The sequence below is a fragment of the Vulpes lagopus genome, chromosome 8 (assembly GCF_018345385.1).
Source record: "Vulpes lagopus strain Blue_001 chromosome 8, ASM1834538v1, whole genome shotgun sequence".
Taxonomy (NCBI): Eukaryota; Metazoa; Chordata; class Mammalia; order Carnivora; family Canidae; genus Vulpes; species Vulpes lagopus.
Genome location: NC_054831.1, coordinates 55,600,746 through 55,623,312, shown reverse-complemented (window position 1 = coordinate 55,623,312; position 22,567 = coordinate 55,600,746). Strand labels below are relative to the sequence as shown.

The 22,567-nt window shown below is 40.3% G+C and overlaps 1 protein-coding gene across 5 annotated transcripts in view; it reads right to left on the bottom strand.

Moving 5' to 3' along the window:
• MPP7 (membrane palmitoylated protein 7) overlaps positions 1 to 22,567 on the bottom strand; it is a 307,829-nt gene that overhangs the window by 181,154 nt on the left and 104,108 nt on the right. For all 5 annotated transcript variants that reach the window (XM_041767665.1, XM_041767662.1, XM_041767666.1 and 2 more), the window contains one exon: positions 4,558 to 4,676. In XM_041767665.1, the coding sequence (XP_041623599.1) occupies positions 4,558 to 4,676 (119 nt within the window). The remainder of the gene's footprint in view (positions 1 to 4,557; positions 4,677 to 22,567) is intronic.

Genomic DNA, 22,567 nt, shown 5'->3' with positions numbered 1-22,567 from the left:
CGATGGCCTGGCATCAACAATCTGGTGGTTGGATTAGTGGGTGTGGTGTCTAGGAGGTGAGGTTTGAAAAATATCACCCTGCTGGTGAGGGCAGGCTGAGCATCCAACTCCCTTTCTCAAAACAAAAATCACCTTCCTTCCCTCACCATGGCTTCATTGCCATCGTCCTGACCTGGAAATCTCCAGGCCCATCCCATCTCCGTAGCAACTAAATTTTACTTCTAAAAAAAAAAAAAAACCAGTCTGATATCGTCATTCTGCTGCTTTAACCCTTTCAATATAGTGGCTCCTACCATGTTCAAATAAAGTCAAAGCCATTTAAGAAGAGGTCTCTGCCTGGGCCCCTGGGTGGCTCAGTTGGTTACGCCCCAACTCCTGCTTTGGGCTCAGGTCCTGATCTCAGTGCTGTGAAGCTGGATCCCTCATAGGGCTCCACACTCAGTGGGGAGTCTGCTAAAATTTCTCTCTCCATCTCCCTCTGCTCATTCCAGCACTTATCTACGTTCTCTCATATGCTCACGTGTAGCTCTCTTTCTTTCTCTTGCTTGCTCGCTCTAAAATTAATAAATCTTAAAAAAAAAGAAGAGATCCTGGCTTACCTTCTTTTGCCATACTTTGCACTGCTCCCCACACCCTTCCTTACCTCCTGTATTAGCCAAGAGAAACTGCCAGGCTCCTTCTTAAAGGCACAGTGTAGGCTCTTGCCCCCAGGTGCTTGGGTTCCTTCTGCCTAGCGCCACCCCATAAATTCTTACCTGAGCAATGCCTACTCAACATTCAGGTCTCAGGTTAAAATGCCCAATCCTCCATGAGCCCCTGAGGTCAGCAATGAGTTAGGCACCTTGTGCCCTCATAAAAAGCTCTACACACAATCTATTGTAGCATATTGTAACTGCCCATCCCCCCCAATTTACAACCTCCCCGGGAGACTGCAGACTGCAAGCTAGGGACTATTCAACTGGAGATTGTAGCCCTAGTGTTCTATACAGTGTCTGGCACATAGTAAGAACTCATCAAAGACAATATGATTAAGACAATCATCAAAAGTTACAATTATGTAAGGGGAGACTGAGTAGCTGAGTCGGTTAAGCACCCAACTCTTAACCTCAGCTCAGGTCTTGATCTCAGGGTACTGAGTTCAAGCCCCACACTAGGGCTCCATGCTGGGCCTGGAGCCTACCTTAAAAAAAGAAGTTAAAATTATGGGATAAGGGTATGGTTGAGCATTATCATTACCCCTTTAAGACCGAAATCACAGAAATACAGTAATTAAACCCCATCAAGAGAACTTTCTTGAAAATAATCAACTTGTGTGTTGTTGAAATACTTCAGAATCCTTAAAATAAGGATAAAATTCACCTTTTTGTTCCTCCTGCTCATACACATGTATGCAGCTATTTGAAAGGGTACAGAGAACATGTGCAACTTTTTAAAAGGTCCTAACAACTTGGTATTCTTATCCTGGAAACCCAACACAATTGTGAAATACAAACAAAAATTTCTTGAGGAAACAGAAGTAGCAATCTTATTTAAAATAAATAAGGATGTCTTTATGCTGTATCTTCTAAAATAAACCAGATCACAAAAATACATACAATACAAATTAAAAAATTTAAAGCCAAGAAATCTCACCAGAAAAAAACACAAGGGTGTAAATTTAGAAATGGGGCTAAATGGGACACAAACTGTATGCTTCATGGTTCTGTATATTTGTGAACAACAGGTCCAAAGTGTGGCTCTCTACTTACTGGTGACCACATTCCCTGCGTTATGTGAATACCAATATTCTTATCTTGCCACACCTTATATATGACATTTCTCACATCTATCAGTATCATCTTTCTTCAGATACTTCTAAGATCTCATGCTCATGGTTTCAATTATTCAACTCTTCAATTTAGAAGTTTCTCTCATAAAGTTTTCTCTCATAAAAAAAAAATCACAACTAACATTCTCTAGGACCATAATATTTCATTTCCAGTGACAAGCTCATAACTACAGTCTTCCTCTCAGAGTGTAGTTCATCATCTAAGGTGGCATGCCATACCTGTCACTGCCTGTAACGCTAAACTGCCTCCTCTTAAGTATATTTTACATCAGACCAGAAAGCTACAGGTTATTTAAAACTGATGGGGCGCCTGGGTAGCTCAGTCAGTTGAGCATCCAACTCTGGGTTTCAGCTCAGGTCATGATCTCAGAGACATGAGGCTGAGTCCTGCATGGGGCTCTGCACTCAGCAGGGAATATGCTTGGGAATCTCTCTCCCTACCCCTGCTTGTGCTTGCTCTCTCTCTTAAATAAATAAATCTTAAGAAAAAAATCAGAACTGATGATTTAACAACCACTTTTTTTCTTACATAAAATAAGATACAATACTGTGCAAATCTGTGCCAGAATAAAATCCAGTTTTGCCTTCACCCATCTTTCAATCACATGCCAACAGCTTCCATTGCAGGCAAAAGAGCCTAACATCAAAGCACATTTTGATTCACTCCAAAACACATCTTTTCCAATTCCTTTTGCTCAATCAAGATTTATGTTCAAAAGCTGGAGGCTTCTATCCTCCAACTTTCAATAGAGGCATTTGGAATACAGTTAAGTGGATTGTTCCAGCTGTTTAAACTGTGGTCCCATGAGCCTGTCTCCTGGAGGCATTTTCAGCTTTACATACTTGAAAATGAATAGAATGGGTCCAAAGACACACTTGAGGTCTGCCTGTGATAGAGGCTGGGAGTGGGGGCAGCTAGTAAGAAACAGAGAATGGACTAGAGGGGCACAGTAAACCTTACTTTAAAAGCACATTTTACAGCAATTACAGAAAGATCCTTGTAATAGTACACATGCTACTGTGCCACTTAAATGCTAGCAACATCAATTTGTTTATTCATTGTTTTTCTAAAACCAGATATCAATAACTATGCTTCCTAACCACTTACTAGTCACATTTACTTTGACAAACCACCAAGCTTAAAACTCAAGAGCTAGTGTAACTAAGGCTTTTTTAAAAAACATTAGTGTTCTTCTTTTAATAGAAATAACAACCACCTGTCACTACTTTTTGGTCTTTCACATGCTATTATTAAATACTAAATGCCTGCTTGTATTTGCCTAACCTATGTAACTATCAAAGAAAGGAGATCTTCACTATTGTATTTGAAACTCAAAACCACCTTGTTAACAAACATTATAATTTCCATTTTATAGGAAGGAAACAGACAGTGGCCACATTACAACTAAATAGAGACACACATGCATACATTGTTTTGGGCATGTTTGTTTAATGATGAAGGGGTTGCTGATGTCATGTGAAATTCATTTTATTCCTTCTAGATCAAATCAATCTGAACAAATCCAGAGCTGTCCAACTTCCGTACATTCAACAAAGGACTGTTTTCATGATCGCCTCAGTAACTCCTGAACTCAATCAATTAGAATTTCAAGCCATTTCTGACACATCCCAACAGAGCAACTGAACTACCAAAAATTTTTCAGAACACAAAAATACTGTGGCAATTACATAAAAACTAAATCAAGCACTCTAGTCTTTACATGTATTGCTAGGAAAATGCCACATCTCAACTTTTTCATTTCTTGAGAGTTGCTACTGCTTGAGGCAGGCAAATTTCAGCAAATTTGACGGGAAAAAAATGTACTAAGATTTCTTCTATCCTGTGAAGCAAAAGCACATCGGAAGTGGCTGATTTTCAAATACTATACATCAGTAACATCCTTCTCTCATGACAGACAACCATAACAAATTCACCTGAGTTTGGTTTTGGTGCAGATAGAGCTAAGGCACCACAGGTATCAATTTCCTACAGACTCAAGTAAGAAAGACTCACAATTTTTTTTCAGCTTGAGTTAAATGAAAAAAAATGCAATTCATATTTCCAGAAGCAAAACTAAGCTTCTTGATCTCATTTTACTATTTTAAGAGTTCTGATCACTCCCAGCATTGCTGTGTGGCAAGATCTCATTTCTGGTGGCTGACCATTTCCATGGCATGATGCTTTACCAGAACCATCTCCAGAAACTGTTTTTATTCATTTTTAACTTCAGTGTATTTATACACAAAATACCATTTCAATGGCCTTGTGCCAAAAATAAAAAAAGAGCTTGCTCGAATTTCAGTTGACTTTGTTAAAGGAAATTATTTTAAATTAATGTGGCTACTGAACTGCTGCCATCCTTAACCTCAGAAAATATATTCCTTCTAATTTTTGCTGTGAACATTTATTTACTTAAGTTAAATTCCAGCTCATGAATGTTGACCATAAGGAGTCTAAACCTTCCTGCTACTATTTCATATTCTTCTTCTAAACAAGGGCAGGCACACGTTGGCTGCATTAGTGCACACAGCCAGATCACCACCATTAAGGGAAATCATCTAGGTATTTTTGGTAGAATCTTTAATAACTTCCACACCCATCAGGGAAATGGAACAAGGCAGTTTTGTTTGCAGACAGCAACAATTTGATCTCTGGTTTACTAGACAGGCTCAAAATATTTTTCCATATGTTTTTCCACAAAGAGAATCTAACATCAGCATGGTTTTACCTTTACCAGTGAATGCAAGCTCTTCTCACCAAACATATCCCAGAGGAAGGTCAGGTCTTCCTGGCTGTCCACATGTGGCTGCAGCTGGCCTGGCAAAGCAGCCAACAGCTCATACAGACCTAGAAAGTGAAAATAAAACACAAAGTGTAATCGTAGAGTGATCTCATTAATTTCGCTTAAGGTGTGTGTGAAGGATGGCTGGAACATATCGTTTTTACTGGATCTGTATTCTGGGCCGTCAAGGAGAACACTTCTCCGAGGAAGCCAAGGAACCTTTTTCATTTTTAAAGCCCAAACAGGTATGCATCAACAGGCTAGCCTAACCTTTCGGTTGTCGACATTCTCCAGGCATCCAAGTGGACACAACCCGAGACAGAAAATGTGTACAAGCTTTCAGAGGAAGAAGAAAACAGCATACATTCCTTAACTTAATCGTTACTACATTTCCCTGTGTTAGCCAAAGAGCAAAATGAGTCATGAATAGGAAAAACTTCCTTAGAGGAGCAGAAAATTGATAGAGTGGTCCATTAAAAAGGTTTTGTGGTTTCCAAAGAGTTCCTAATAATATATAGCTTCAAAAACATTTGCATTATCTACATCCAAATTCAAGTTCTAAAAAGCTAAGACCTATGAAGCCATACATACTGTTGCTTTCTTGTAGCTGCTCATTTTTCAAAAACAACCACCACAAGCTACACAGAACTGAGTTTACCTTTAACTCCAATCTGGGCGTATGCGACACCCTCTCAAAGAGTTAAGGAAAAGGGTGCAGGTTCCTCGAGGCCCTCCTCACTAGAAGCTTCCTGGGGCTAGACAGTAGCGCCCTGTTTCATCAGTAGCCTGTTGCAGAAACCCTCCACCTCCTTAGGGGGCCGTCAGACTCCTGTCCAAGAACTGTTGCGACAGTGCCTGCCCGGGGCCTCTTCAGGGAGGTGACCTAGCAGAAGTCAGTATCAACTCTCAGCACACATTTCACTTTCCAGTGGGATTACATGAGGTAAAAAGGACAAAATTCCTTTTATTTCTGTCTGCTGTCTCCAAGAGCACTGAGACCTCCTGGGATCTACAACACACAAGATTGTTGTTATTCCTGCCCTGAGTAAGTGCTGCTGTTCATCACAGGGACAGCTTTACAAGATATTTAACTAGCAAAGAATCATAAATTATGACCTGCTGATTAGTATATCCATTATCTTCCTAAAGCATTATCATATTCTGATAATCAGTGATCATTCACAACCAAATGCGTTTGCTTTCCCTTGGAAAGCTGGATCTGTAACTTGAGACATTAAACTCAAACATTCCTGGGACTGCATGTGGGCCAAAAAGATCTATAATACTTTAGGGGGAAAAAATGTCTCCCTATTACATTCTTAAGTATTCTTGATGGTTTATATTTATTCCCTTAAAAACTTGGCATCATGTCAAAACTAGCTTTTATTTATAATTTTGTAAAAATATTTTTAAGGTGTATAATAATACAGGTCTCACTTTATACATACACATATACAAACACCTTTAAAGTAACAACAATTGCCAAGATCAGTGGTTAAGGCCAGAGGTTCAAATTGAAAATTATGTAAAAAGGAGGTAGAATTCCACTATTTTATTAGTAATTTCAGGAGCAGTAAATGTAATTCCTTGTTGCTTGGAAATATGATTAGTTCAATTAATGATACTAATTCAACTATAATATAATTTATGAGGTATAGTTCTTGGGGCGGCGGGTTAAACGAGGTAATATATTAGAACAGCCCCAGCACATGGTAAATAGTCTGTTTCATATGTAACTCAGTGAACTTCAGCCATTGTTGTTATTATTACTGATATTCATCATGACTATTACTTTTTTAAGATTAATTCATTTTACAGAGAGGCAGGGGACAGGGGCAGAGGGAGACAGAATCTTAAGCAGACTCCACACCTCAGCATGGAGCTTGACGCAAAGTTCAAAGTCATGATCCTGTGATCATGGCCAGAGCTGAGACCAAAAGTCAGACAGACACTCAACCCACTGCACCACCCAGGAGCGCCCACCACTACTATTATTGAAAAATAAAATGTCTGAGTGAAACAGACCTAGATTCAAACCAGGTCTATACTTCAGTTATCTCACATAACTTACCTCAGCCTTCTTTCCTTCATATATTGAAAAAGAAATGGTACTCTGCACATGTGATAAAACTGGACAGGAAAAATACACAAGTGCGTGCATATAATACAGGTAAGATCTGAAGAAGGCTAAGGGACTACATCAGTGACAATGTACCCACTGTGGTTACCATAGCTACGCAAGATGTCACCATTGGAGGAAGCAGGCTCAAGCATACACAGGATCTGTATTACGTCTTCCAACACATGAATCCACGGCTATCTCAAAATACAGTTAAAGCAAAGGAGAAATTGTGGTAAATATGATTGTTATAAGAATGCAAGGGAACAAGGCACACAGCCCTGTGGCTGGCACAAAAGAGGCATTTGATAAAAAAAATTTTAAAATTATGTTCTTCTTTTTTTAATATGTCTCCTCTGGTATGGAAACCCCATTGCAACGGTACAAAGTCAAAACAACAGCTTAGCTACACATTCCACTGGACACAATACCATACTCAGAAATAAAACCACCCTAGTCTTTTACATATGGAAAGTGTTAACTTTACCCAAGTACTGCTTAACTTTTTTGTGGGAATAAACCATATCATGTTTACATTAAAATAATAATTTCTCTGTTAGCAGTAGCTCATAAACCAGAGTTTTCTGGGTTTTCTTAGCATCATGCAGTTCTAATTTATATGCCACCCTAGTTTGGCACCCTAGTGATGACAGCAGTCACTTCCCTTCAGCTCCCACATCTGGTAGCCACACCAAAGCCAGAAGAGACAGGACAGCACCAACAAGAAATGAAAGAGAGGCTGAGAAGGGTTTGGAGGGCGGGGCGAGCGGCCTCAATGCAGGAAACATGGGCAATCACTCCCACTCCAATGCATCAGAGAGGCCCCAGATACCATCTCAGTCCATGCTTAAAACCAGGTCCCTGTTCCGACGGGGGCTTTTTCTATGCACTTCCCAGAGTTCTAATAGTGAATACCACTACCAAATCCAAATTTTTTGGGTCTTTGAAATCAGAGAGCAAGTAATTAGAGTTTAGATAATAAGGGATATCTTGAACAATCTTCCCTATATCTACCTAAATCTACTTAATTTTACCTAAATCTGAGCAACTACCGGGATGGCACTCCTCTGTCGTTGTTCAAAATCATGTGCGCTTCATTCCAGTACCTCATTATGGTACCTACCTAAAAGTCTAAGACAAATCAGACATGATTGCCATCCCAGGACTTAACAGTGTAGAGGGCAAGCACAGACAGGTCTGTTAGGAAGTGCAGAGCGGGGTTAGACTGTGTGGTGAGGCAATTCCTCTAAAGAAGGAAGAAGACATCAGGGAAGGTTCCAGCAAAGAATTGCACCCAAGTTACATCTTTAAAGTCTACATTCCTGGGCAGCCCGGGTGGCTCAGCGGTTTAGCACCGCCTTCAGCCCAGGGCCTGACCCTGGGGACCCGGGATCGAGTCCCATGTCGGGTTCCCTGCATGGAGCCTGCCTTCTCCCTCTGCCTGTGTCTCTGCCTGTGTGTGTGTGTGTCTCTTGTGAATAAATAAAATCTTTTAAAAAATGAAAAATAAAGTCTACATTCCTAAGATCAGCATTTATGAGTTCTCCCATTTGGAGAACTACATTAGTTCCTCTATACAGGTCGGTATAGAATATGCCACCACTCTACTCCAAAGATCTTACACTTTGGGTAACATAGAATATGTATTATATATGCCCAAAGAGAAATTAATCTTATTTATAATGTCTCCTCTTTGGGGCAACTGGGTGGTACAGCCAGGTGAGTGGCTGACGCTAGGTCTCAGCTCAGGTTGTGGTCTTGGAGTTACAAGTATAATAATTTAGATACTTGGGTTTTGCCCACTTCCATATTTCATGCATTTTATTTAAATTCTTCATAATGACTTTATCACGAGTACCACTTGTGGAATTTGGAATTGGAAGAGATCACCTTCACTTCTAATTTTACCTATAACACTTTTTTGAATGCGTGGGAGATGCCTTCACTAAGAATCTGGGTAAAGCTGGTTGCTTTTGCATCTGTTCTACAGCTCTATGGTTTTTATCTCCACAACAAAACCACTTAACTACACTCTAAGTGTCTCTAGTATTTGCAGGTGTGAGGTTTTTGACCCCTCTACAAGAAATATTAACTAAATCTACTTTAAACTTCCTTATATCTTAAAAACAACAACAACAACCCTGTCAAATGATATCCCCATGACTCCAAAGATAGAAATTTGGGTTATATGAGACTAGCTAGGGCTTCTCCAATCAACACATGTTTGTGTAAGTCAATAACAAATAAAAGGGTCTATAAGAAATTTTGTAAAGGCTTGACTATAAGCCATCTCTCTTCTCTCAGAGATCATTTTAATAGTGGAAAGGAAACCCCCTCATATTTGGGTGCACAGGATACAAGACACGGTCAAAGACACACATGAAAAAATTATCTCCTAATAATGTTCCAGCAGAAAAAAGGCAATATTTTTGTATTAAGGACTTTATATACTGAAAGACGAGAAGGTAACAACAGCAAAACTAAAACACAACAAGGCTCAGTGGATTAGCACGTACAATAATTATAGCAATTTCAAGGAGGGAGCCATCAGTAAAGGTCAAGGAAGGTTATGCTAGTACTGGCGGGATGTGAGTTGGGGTTGGAAGGAAGGAACATAGGGCCTGGAAGGGTGCATAGAGCATGAAGGACACCCAAGAAGGAAAGGCAGCAATAATCATGTAAATGTATAGATTTTTGAAAGACACTAAAATTCTGTAAAGCTGAAGAAAACACTGGGAAGTACTCAAACCCTAGTTTCGGCTTTGTATGTTTGCCTCAGTCATGGTCCAATCCAGAAACAAGAGCTGTGCCATAATTTGAAGCAGCAAAGTTTAATATAAATATATAACAGAGGATTATCTATGAAGTGGTAAAGCCATAATCTTTACCTAGGATACCTGTGGCTGAAGGAGATCACCCTAAAGGGAAAAATTGTGGAAGAGGAGCTCCCTCCCCAGGACTAGGACTCTTAGCTCCATAGAGGTGGTGCAATTACAACCCAGCAGAAGGATGGGTTTCCCTCGGCCATAGCTTGCCCACTGTCACTAGGCCAGGAGGAAACCCCCCTCCAGGGTACAGGTGGGCAGAGAACCATGGCTGGGACTGTCAAGCTGGAAATGCTTTGCAAGGTTAGAAGTGGGTAGAGCCTGGGTGGCTGGAAACCACAGCCAGGACAGGAAAGCCAAAATAATCCCTGAAGGTGGGCAGAAAAGTGTGAAAGGGACTGACAAACAGAACACCCCTCCTTGGGGTGTTGGCTATGCAAGACTGGGAAGGTGACTTCCGGGGTGCCTGAGAGACCCACCAAGAACTCTCCTTTAGAGGGGTAGCTGAAACTCAAGAGGAAGCTGTCCACCCGGGTGTCACCAGAACTCAAAGGGGGTAGGTACCATGCAATGCTTCCCACATGTGCTGCTGCCGATCCCACGGGAGGAACAGAAAGAAGTGACACACTCCAAAACAAGGAACCTCTTCCTCTCGTAGTGTGCCAGTGGTGACCTCCCCTGAGGACGCTCAGCATCATGCCAGCTGCACAGAATACTTAAAGGGCCCTGCTGAACTTTCACAGGGCAGGCAGGAAAATATGGATGTGGAGCAGAGAGGCAATAAACTGATACCCGGCCCAATCTTCTACACATAGATTTCAGTGTGGGCGGATATGCGCGTGTGTGCAGGGCAACGACGTTCTCCTCTGTCAGGGAGGAGGGACGTGGTTTTTCTGTTTTTATTCTGGAGCAGCTATCTGTTGCTTAGCAGTGGGGACACAATGAAAAACATTTAATCTGTACTTCGTGAAGGTAAGATTTTACTAATACGGATTTTGAAAGAGAAAAGTATTACATCAAAGGCTTGCATTTACAATGTGTGCCTATGTTGACAGTATGTGAAGCCTGGACCCAACAGCTCAGTTAGAGGATGTTAACTAAGTGACAGTTCTCAGTTCAAAGGCGACAAACGAAGAACACTCATGTCTAACCAAAGAGAGCTCTCTCAACTTCAACCTCCACAAAAATGCCTAGTGTCTATAAAAGATGATAGAAATAGAGTGCTGTTTAAAACAAAAAAAAATACAAAAACAAAAACAAAAACCCAAAACTGGGAAAATACAAAGTACAAAAAGCAAAACTTTCAGAGCTAAGGGAGGTGTTTATAGCCGAGAAGCTAACTTCAGAGAGACGCACAGGTGTTTTAAGATTTTTAAACAGGTCACTGATGCCTGCTCTTTAGGAAGTAAATATTGTACTCTACTCTGCCCTTCCCAAGGGATGTTAGATGGCAAATGCTGGCTGTCTGAAATCATAAAAAATATACTAATGAGAATACCTGAATACAGACTTAATTGCTCATTCTGCAAGCCAGTCCATTAAGCCATTGCATATATAGACCACGATCTTAATTTAACTTCACTGATTCATCTGAAGTTAAAATGTACCACAGCTGGCTTCTCTGTAGCCTCACTACACTGAAAGATAAACATCTATCATTTTCCTCAAAGATAAAAACCTAAATACTTACTCCCCACCTCCAACAACTTATGGTTACGAGTATGTTCTTGAGGCTTTTTGAGCCCCAGGCAACAGAAGTGACAGAGGGTCTGTGGTAGGATTCTACATACAGATTGATTTACTTCTATGCCTTAGCAACTTCAGGTTGTCCTGCGACTTTTTCTTAGAAGAGTAATTTTGTAAAACTAAAGTCACAATTCTATACTAATCCTATTATCTTAATATAAAATACACGTTCTATAACAGGCCAGTGATTTGATAAAGGTTTAGTGGAGGTAGACAACATTGACCTAATCCACAAGGGAATGTAACCACATTGAATAAACAATTCACTCAAAGATATAATGTATTAATCAGAAGATTATTATGAGTTATTATCATCTGGGATTGAGATTTCATTACTCAATAAGATTACTCAAGTCACTGGACTTTGGATGTTCACTTTTTTTTAAAGATTTCTTTATTTAGCTTAGAGAGAGAGAGAGAGAGAGAGAGAGAGAGAGAGAGAGAATATACAAGCATGGAGAGGGGCAGAGGAAGAGAATCTCAAGTAGACTCCCTGATGAGCCCAGAGTCCAACACAGGGCTCAGTCTCACCACCCTGAGATCATGACTTGAGCCAAAATCAACAGTCCACCGCTTAACGAACTGAGCCACCCAGGTAATTTAAAAAAATAGCCACCAGGTAAGGATAATAATTTTAACTGTAGGTAAAGAAAGGTCCCCATAGTCCTTTAGTCATAGTCAAACTCTCTACAGTTTGCAACTTGCCTAAAAAAACTCATTTTTAAAAATTATGTCTATTTCTTCCCTTTTCTCTCCCCTCCTTAATCTTTCCTTCCTATCACCAACTAAAAAACTTCCTAAAGTAATAGTAATAATTATTACCAGGTGCAAGTCCTAGTAATAATAATCCCACCTAATACTTACCAAGCTAAGGTAAGTGCTTTGCAAGGATACCTCACCTACTGCTCTTCATAAGCAGGTTCCATTACTACCTTCCTTTTACAGGAGGAAATACATTTAGCCCTGCAAGTGGCATACCTAGGATGTAACTTCATTTCTGCCCATGCCTCTGTAATAATCCCACCATTTAGATCTCCTACTCAAAAATCTTACCTTAAAGAAAAGAGTTGAAGCCCTACCCTAATACCCAAATTAGAGATGGATCAAATATATCAAATATAAAGTAGTGCAAGATTTCATAGAATAGTTTTGTCACATTGAAGTTAAATGTTTTTCTTAACAAAGATAGATAGATGATAGATTAGATAGATAGAGATGAGAGAGAGAGAGAGAGAGAGAGAGAGAGAGAGAAAGAAAGAAAGAAAGAAAGAAAGAAAGAAAGAAAATGATAGACGTTATAATAAAATTTTCACACATCAAAAAGAAAGGAAAACCCAAAGAAGTTTGCAGAGAAACTGCTAAAAATTATTTGCACCAAGCAAGTCATTGATATTAAGTACAAGAGATGAATAAAAGGACAGAAACATGGGGAATGGCATGTTAGCAGGCAGATGTGGCAGATGAGATGGCCCCCAGTGTTCAATCTGGCACATAATTTTAAATAATTTTGAAAAGACAAGCAAAGCATATCACTTCCTCTTATTAATTTAGGAAACAAATTTGCAAACACCCAGGGGCACCTGCTGGCACAGTCCAGAGAACACGTGACCCTTGATCTCAGGGAAATGACTTCAAGCCCCACATTGGGTGTAGAGATTACTTAAATAAGTAAATAATTTTTAAAAAATAAATAAGTTTTTAAATACCCAGTCTTGGGAAGCCCGGGTGGCTCAGTGGTTTAACACCACCTTCAGCCACAGGGCCTGATCCTGGAGACCCGGGATCAAGTCCCACATCAGGCTCCCTGCATGGAGCCTGCTTCTCCCTCTGCCTGTGTCTCTGCCTCTCTCTCTCTCTCAATGTGTGTGTGTGTGTCTCTCATGAATAAATAAATAAATAATAAAATCTTTTTAAAAATTTAAAAACTTAAATTAAAATTTAAAAATTTAAAAAAAAATAAATGCCCAGTCTTGGCAAAGGTGTGGGAAGACAAGCCCAGCAGTCATCTGTTGGGATAAACATTCATTCACTCAACCAGCATTTATTGAACACCTTAAGTTCTATGAGCCAGATGCTGGTTAAGGGGTTTGGGATCTATCAGTAAACCACAAAGACAAAGATCCCTCCCCCTTCATGGAACTGTAGGAGGAAGACCAATGGTAAGTATTACAAGTAAACCACACAATATGTTGGAAGGTGACAAGTACTGACAGAGAAAGACAAAGTAGGGGCAACTGGGAGGCTCAGTCAGTTGAACTTCTTCTGACTCTTGATTTTGGCTCAGAACACAATCCCAGGGTCCTAAGATTGAGCCCCACATCGGGCTCTGTGCCCAGTGCAGAGTCTCCTTGAGATTCTCTCCCTCTACTCCCTCTGCCCCTGACCCCATGCTCTCTAAATAAATAAAATCTTTCAAAAAAGAACAAGTAGAGCAGTGTAAGACAGATCCATCTCTGGGCCACTGGCCTATGGCAATGACAAATTAAGGAGTCTGGGTGCACCACAATGAGAAAGTGACAAATGAGCAAAGATTCGAAGGTGAAGGAGTTAGCCATGTGAGTAACTGAGAGACAAGCATTGCAGGCAGACAGATCAGACAATACAAAAACCCAAACCTCTAAGAGACAGAGCATGCCTGGAGTATCCGAGGAAGGGCAAGGAGTCCAGGGTGACTCAAGCAAAGGGAGGAAGAGGGACACATGTAAGAAATGATATAACAGAGGAAATCAGGGGCCAGATTATGTAGGGTCTTGTAGTACAAATATTACAAAGAATTTAATTTCTCCTTTAGAGGCAAAGAGCAACTGCAGGGTTCTGCGTGAAGGAGTAACATGATATTATATTTTAAAAAGCATCATTCCAGCTGCTAAATTGAGAAGAGACAGCAAGGGAGCAAGGACAGAGGCAGAGAAGCATGTCAGAGCGTCAACGCACTGATCCAAGCACACGATGATGATGGCCTGCATCCAGCTGGCAGCCAGTGCAAGTTATAGAAGTATTCCAATTCTGGAGATGTTCTGAGGCCAGAGCTAGTTATGGATTTCTGTCTGAATGAGGGTTACGGGATAAAAAAAGAATCAAAGACTCCTCTAAGACTAACTGAAGTTGCCATCAGCGTGACAGGGAAGGTCAGTGTTCAATATGTTAAGTTCCAGATATCTATTGGGTATCTGAGCGGAGATGCAGTAGGCAGCTGGATACAGGAGTCGGGAGCTCAGCAGAGCCGTCTGCGCCAGAGGTCTATGTTTACGAGCCACTGGCATATGGATTGTATCTAAAGCTCTGAGCCTGGAAGAGATCCTCAAGGTCATGAGTGTAGAAATAAAAGAGGAGCCAAGGACTGAGGCCTGGCAGGTGAAGGAGAAGAGCAACTGACCATCAGCAAGATGATATCCAGGAAACCAAGTGTGCCAAAGAAGAACAAATAACCCACTACTTCAAATGCCATCGACAAGCCAGGTGGAAGAAGGACCGAGGTCACCCATTGGATTCAGCGACATGAGCTTATGAATTCTGGCATCATGGTGAGTGAAGAGCTGAGATAAAGAGCACTGAAAATAGAAACATCTTAGAAATAGAAAACACAGACAACTCCCACAAATACAGACACCCCTCACGATCTCACCCAAGAGAACCGATGTTTGTAAGGGAATGGGGAGTGAAGATATTTGTAAGATGAGGAAAGAGGGGGGTAAAAAAAACAGGCCAGCATATTTGTGTAGTTATGGCACTGATCCCTACAAAGAAATTTTGACACTGCAAGGGAGGGGGGACCTGCTCTTCTGTCCTGCAGCAGATGGGGAGGAACAGGGTCTGGTGCACAAGTGGAGGGATGGCATTAGACACAAGTGTGGCTGGTTCACCGGCAGCCCTGAAGAGGAAGGCTGAATATGGGGGACATGTGGTACAGGGAACATGTGGCCGCTCCTTTAGGATGGAGGCAGCCCATAGTATTTTCAGTAAACTAGAAAACATGGTCACCTGCTGAGGGTGAGGGGAGGGAAGAAGTGTTTGCATCTGAAAGAAAAGACTGAAAGAGGCATCTGGGAGAATGGAAAAATGAATAAAGCAGGGAAGTCATAAATTGGGGTACATTACTGACAATACGACAATTGAAAGCTGGCATTCCCTTTGATCCAGTGATTTCCTCATTTAGGCACTCATTCATTACACTTCCAGAAAGCCCAGAGGGCCACCTACACCACCAATCCACCACTGCTATCAGTGTGCCATTTAGGAAGAGAAACCAGAACAGGAAACAATTACTTTCCTTTTTTGCCATATACATTTCTGCACTGCTTGAGATTTTACAAAATTGATATTACTTTTATAATTTTAATAATTTTGCTGCTGGGTAATAATCTGACATAAACCTTTCTGCAGCCCTATCGCTCACAACTTCCCCCAAAATTCCATTCCAGCCACAGATGTTGGCTTCTTGCTATTCCCTGAAAGCATAACTCTAGCCATGCAATCCTATCCCAATGCACTAAATAGTTAACTTTCTGGTGACAGCTACTGCTGTCTTCTTCCCCTCCTTCAGGACCCTGGAGAATATCTGAAAGACAAAACAATCATGCTAACATACTTCCTTCAAGTTTCACGAGCAGGTTTAACATAACACACTTGACAATATTTCAAGGAGTGTGGAAGGAGGCAAAGTCTGAGACCCTGTGCATTTCAAAATGCCACCTGCTCCCTTTCCCACCTCACTCTGCAAAGATGGGGTGCTGGCCGTGTGCCAGGCACTGTTCAGGACTGGGGCTGCAAAGTTGCGGGCAAGGGGAAAGGCAAACAGATTCATCCCCCGGGTGTAGTGCAGGAAGCTGTAGGGAAAGCAAAACCAGAGTTGTAACTGTGAAAGGCGCATTAGTAGGGGAGCGCATGGCCAATGCGAACATCAGGGGAAGCTTCTTCTCCAGTGGAGGGACCACAGTGCTGACTTCAGGGAAGCACAGACCTTAACTGGAGGAACAGGAAAAGAACCGCACTTACAAAGGCCCTGGGGTAGGACACCAAAAGACAGAACTACAAATCCCGATTCCACCACTGGGAATTAACATCTCTGTGCTGCTATCTTTAATCTGTAAAGTTGACACAGCAGGACTGACCTCAAGGACTGTCATGAGGATTTAAATGAACTCTCAGAAAAGCTTAGAATGCCCCCCATGTGGCAATACCACCTATGTACGCATTTTTAAAATAAACATGAGTTCCTGGGGCACCTGTGTGGCTCAGTCAGTTAAGCGTGCAACTCTTGATCTGGGCCCAGGTCATGATCCTAGGGTAAAAGGTCCTGGGATCCAGCCCAGAGTCAGGCTCTGCACTGCGGGGAGTCTGCTTGAGGATCTCTCCCACTGCCCCTCCCCCCTGCTCGCGCTCCTGCACTCAGTCTCTACTATGTAAATTATTAATTAAAAACAAATTCCAGATTGAATGCCAAAATACATGAGAACGCCCAACCATCAAGGAGACAGATAAAAAAATTTAAGTTTCTCGTGCTGAACTACATTAAAGGGGAGAAAGGCTTTCCACAATAGGTAAATACATGCACAGTGAGGGATCCCAAGTTTTGGGGGTAAAGAGCAAATCAGACAGAAATGAAAATAAGTGATCACGTGCCCTTGACCCAAGTCGGTCTAGACGTCTCCAGAGTAAAGCATAGTGGGGTAGAAAAGAAACAGGACAAAATGTTCTCTGTTCTCAGACAGCTGAAGTTCAAGGCATCATCTCATGTTCAAAATAGACATACCTGACAAACACTTGTTAGAAACATCGATTGCTACAATTATGAGGATACCAGTATCACATATTAATTGACAAACTTGTGACAATAGTGGCTTATGTAAACTGTGTGCCAGCGCATGGTACTATTTCCAAATCCAGACTGAAGGTCCAGGGAACCAATCATTCATCATTAGCACCAAACATGCTGAGATAGTTGCACACTGACCTTGCCAAACGCTTCAAGTAGTAACAGAAAAATAATATTAGTCCCTATCCTGAGATGACAACAGGTGCTTCTCACTTCCCTCCAGACTACCAGCATTAGACATAGTAAAGAAACACAGTGGATGATGATCAACTATACCTAACTGGCCATTGCCTTATGAAAACAGAATTACTCAGGACAGATCTGACAATAAACTTCTACTCAAATTGTTCAATCATTCTGGATCTCTGGCCCCTTAACTCTGGAAGTGACATTTGAAAATGCTTCACTAGGTACAGGATCCATTTTGTTATCGTAAATACTGTTACCTTCATTCTTTTGGCAGAACTAAACCTTGGGGAACCCTGGCTACATCCAGAGATCATGGCAAACCAGCCAGCAGTCTAATTCATCTCAAGAGTTTGGTTGGTTGTTCTCTTCTTTTTTTAAGATTTACTTATTTTTAGAGGGAGGGAGAGGAAGAGAGAGAGAATCTCAGGCAAACTCCCCATTGGGTGCAGAGCCCAATCTCATGACCCTGAGATCATGACCTGAGCTGAAATCAAGAGCCAGATGCTTAACTGAGCCACCCAGCCACCTTGTGGTTGGGTTTTTAAACCTTTTCACATCAGGTCTCCCAGCAAATTTTAAAGGGTTGTTGATATAATTAACAGATTCATAAGAAATATGTCAAGAACTCTTGCTTCATTCCTATTTGCAGTTTAAGTGATCAAAAATTGACAGAATTTTATTTTCCATTTCAAAGTTACACAGTTATATAGGAAAACAAAAGATTCTGGGATGTGAAATTTACCAAGGAGCTTCTCCACACAAAAATAACAAAATTCTCAGAAAGCAAACTGCAGGAGTCAGAAACTCACACCAGAAAGTCCCAAAAAGGCTCACCATCTGGTATGGACCCACCCACCTCACAAGATTCATCTTAAGTATAAAAATTATTTTCTGAATCTTTAAGATGGATAGAAGAGGGGACTAGGAAGTACTAGGTGAAAAAGAAGCCAGGAAACATCTTTATTTCCCACACAGATGAGAATAAGGACATAATGCTTTGGCAAAGAGGAAAATTAGCAGACTTGTCACATTTGTCAAACAATAGAGAACTATCTTTTCATCAAGAAAACCATCAAGTACAGACACACCATCTGGACTACATCAAAACCAATCCAAGGGCCAAGCAAAAAATAAAAGCCTCCAACATACCCAAGTGCTTGTGGTTCAGGAAACCTGAAGAGAACGAGGCAGACAAAGGATATGAACTATGATTCTGCTCACTTGTACTGGATTGAAGGGGATTCGTATCTGCTTACATAGACCTGAAGCTAAATGAAAATAATAATGCTTAACACAGCTTAGAGTTACTGGAGGGCCTTATCCATGTAATGAGTAGATAAGCAGTCACTGCTACTCTGGACCATTCACTTCAAGTTAGCAAGGACCATAGTCTGCCTAGAGACATGGCTGCGGTACACCTGAGACAATAGGATCCCAAGGAAGAGAAGATGGGAATGAGGGGTGTGGCGGGGGGGGGGGGGGAAGGAAGAATATGTAGCAGAAGAGGAATGAATCTGCAAAATAAAGGATCCATAGGACACTACGACTGTTCACATATTTGGAAAACCACGTCCCCATGCACCTGAATAACAAAACCATGTGTGGAAAGAAGATAGGCAACTTCATTGTTCCATGTTTAGGTTGAGCTGATGACAGAACATTAGATGAGGCAGATATATACATGACTCACTAATTACTACTCCACTGAGGGAGAGAAGAATATCTCATTTTAAGCAAACTACTGAATTATAAACATATATTAGGTATCCACCGAACATGAAGACATTAACTAGTAAGAACTAATATGAAGTATTCCAAGCAAAGAATCTGGCCCATATTTTAGGCAGTGATATTCCCAACCAAACCCAGCACCAACATCAGCAATACTATATCCAAACTCAAGGAACAAAGTATAGATGTGTGTGTGTGTGTGTGTGTGTGTGTGTGTGTGTGTGCAGGATGCAAGAGATTCTAATTCAGAGTAAAAATTTGCTAAACAGAGGTAAATTTTCACTAAGGAAAATTAAAAGGCTATAATTAAAAAAAAAAAAAACAGAAAACTTATACCAAGGTATTGTTTTAAATACCCAGCATGATCCATGACTCCTGACCCAAAAAATGTTTTAACCAAAACTAACAGAGAATTTCACACATTCCTTCCCTCTACCTCCATAGCACGTTTATAGAAATAGTTATGCCACAATCAAGATAAGAGATATCAAGATACATACTGTAGCTATTCTGAAAATTCAAAGAAAAAGATGATAAAGTACGGATCATAGATCCATCCATCTATATAAAGAAATCTTTGTTAAGGGCAATTTATTTTCTATTGCTTTTTCATTGTATTTGAGCAAATATAAACTACTACTATTAAACCAAAGAAAATGACTTTAATACTGAAACGTGACGTTAACTCTCAGAACAGGAACATCTCTAAATGTACAATCATACAAAAATACAGAAGTGTGAAGTGAAGAAATTTTTCCAGTTCCAGAAAACGGCTTCTGTAAAAATAGAATATTCTGTACAAGACAGTAGGAGTTCCTAAGAGAATAAGTAGCTCAGAATTTGATGAAAGTGTTCCCGCAGTGAACAATTCACTCTTCTTGCAGATTCCAGATGCTCAGCATTCCTGACATCAGAATGGAAAAATTTACTGTTAGTCTAGAGAAATTTAATATCACCATTCTTGTCATATCCCTCATAGCTTCATTATTAGAACAAGTCTGGGGAAGCTATAAACCTATGTTAAATGATAAAAAAGATGTTCTCTGTGTTCAATCATACTCAATCGAATAAGTAACTGAAATACTTAGAAATCCTATAGAAAAAGACTTGAGGAAAATAAAAACATATTTATTTGGTATTTTTCTTGGTTTTGATATTTGCGTTCTGTACAGGATAGCCAGGCACAGGACGAAAACATTTAACTATAACCGAGGGCTAATAAACACTAAAGGACATATATCGACGCCCAGAGCAACACTATAAAATTTTATTATATTAATAAAATGGGATACACCCAGCTTTAAATTTTCCACTTTGTCAAAGGTAAAGTAATCAGCACTATTCAGTGCCATTCATAACAGGCTTCAATTTTTCTCATTTTAAGTGTGTTTTATTTCCAAGAGGACCTATACTAAAATACTTTAATATAACCCCAACAGAAGCATTCTTTCTTATATTCTCCACCAATCACAAATAGCTTATTAAAGCATTTGGCAAGCTCTGCTGTATATATGCAAAACAATTTAAATAATTTTAATATTGCAGTCTGTTAATTACATTTTACACAATGACCTAAAGCCTATAATATCAAGGCAAGGTAACAGAAGGTGTGTGTGTACACCTGTACTTAAGTCCCATTTCTAAAAGCCACCTCTAAGCTTTAAACAGATTTCATTGGTAATTAGCTCTGTGTTGGCAGTCTGTGGTCCTCATAGGGCAGCCTCCACTAACCAAGGGAGCAGCACAGTACAGATGACCACAAAATATTGGTTTGAACTACAAGGGCCCATTTATTCATGGATTTTTTTTTTACAGCATGCTACTGTAAATATATTTTCTCTTATGGTTTTCTCAATAATATTTTCTTTTCCCTAGCCCACTCTATTCTAAGAATATAGTATAGAACACATACAACATAGAAAACACATTCATCAACCTGTTTATGTTATTGGTAAGGCTTCTGGTCAACAGCAGGCTATTAGTAAAGTTTCTAGAGAGTCCAAAGTTACACATATATTTTGAACTATGTCAGGGAAGGGAGTTGGAGAGAGGCTGATGCCCTGACCTCCACAGTGTTCAAGGGTCAACTGTACTTTGACTCTTAAAAGTACTCATTCACAAGATAAAGCCACAGCAAAATGAAAATTACTTCAAAACGCTTATGAATTATGGCCTATAACTGTCTTTTGGAAAAATGAATTACACATACGCTACATGTAACCAGTTACCAGGCCTCCTAGCCTGAAACACTTGGCTATGGACGGTAAAGTACTGTATTTGTTTTATTGTAGTTAATTGCATGATAGGATTTATTTTCATTTATTTCAGTAATCATAATACAGTTAAAATTGAACCTACCTTGTAGTGAGGCCAAGCCAAATAGAGTTTATCTGGACTTTAGCTTTCCCTGCACAACAGCAACCTAAATCTTACTTCTCATCCTCCTACATTCAGTGTATTAATGGTATGTAATGGACACACTGACAGGTGCTAACCTTAATCAGGAAGAAAATTGCAAGAGACACCAAGTAAAAACAAGGGAGCCTCCCGGTGTACAGCTGGCGCTGGAGAAAGGGAAATGGGCATTTCTCTCAGGATGATAAGAGTCCACAGAGATAAAGCATGAGTTCTTAACACCTAACCAGTGCCTCTGTGTTTTGTTAGGAGATGAACGCATAAAAAGTGCCTGGCCCATGGATGACCCTAGCTGTTACGGAGTGGCTGCCATTATCTTTATCACTTCCTCCCAGAGGCTCATTAGTTGAATCAGTAAGCAATCAAGGGAAGGAAAAGCTCCTAGAAGCATCCAGAATTATTTATAATGGCTTTCTTTTCAGATATTCTCCTGAAATGGCCCTCATGATATTCCCCAAGAACAATCTGTTACAGAAAAATACAATAGTTGTGCTCCTAAGAAACTTCACATTACCAAATTGTGTAAAAAACCTTCACTCGTGGGGAAAAGTCGTGGTAGGTTCGAGAGCTCCCGATTAATAACTATGGTACATCCATACATGGATTTTAATAAGTGGAATAGCCTAAGTTGTAACTATATTTTATTTTTAAGCAAAAAGTAGTAAATTGGTGGTTTGCAACTGTTGACCATGAACCTAAATGCTTCACCTTTAAAACCACATGAGTCTTCTGTAAACAGCTTGAAATTTTGTTTCTAACAGAAATCATAACCATCAAGAAGTAAAACCCCTCAAAAGACTGGCCCAGCTAGGTCTGCTGAAACCTAACAGAATATCTGGAAAGAGATCTAGTACACATAAAGAATTGAGTAGAAGATAAAGGTACCAATGCAAATCATTCGAGCAGTGAGAAATTTTTCTACCAAAAGTGTTGAATCCTTACATTGTCATTCAGGAAAAAATGAAATCAAACCAATTAGGATCCCTACATAAGGAAGCCAATTGCTAACCATCTCTTTACATGCAAATTGCATTATTAAAATTCAGTTACAAAAATTCTTGCACAATATGTACAGGGGTGATTTTTCCACAATCCTCACTTGACAAGCAACAGCAA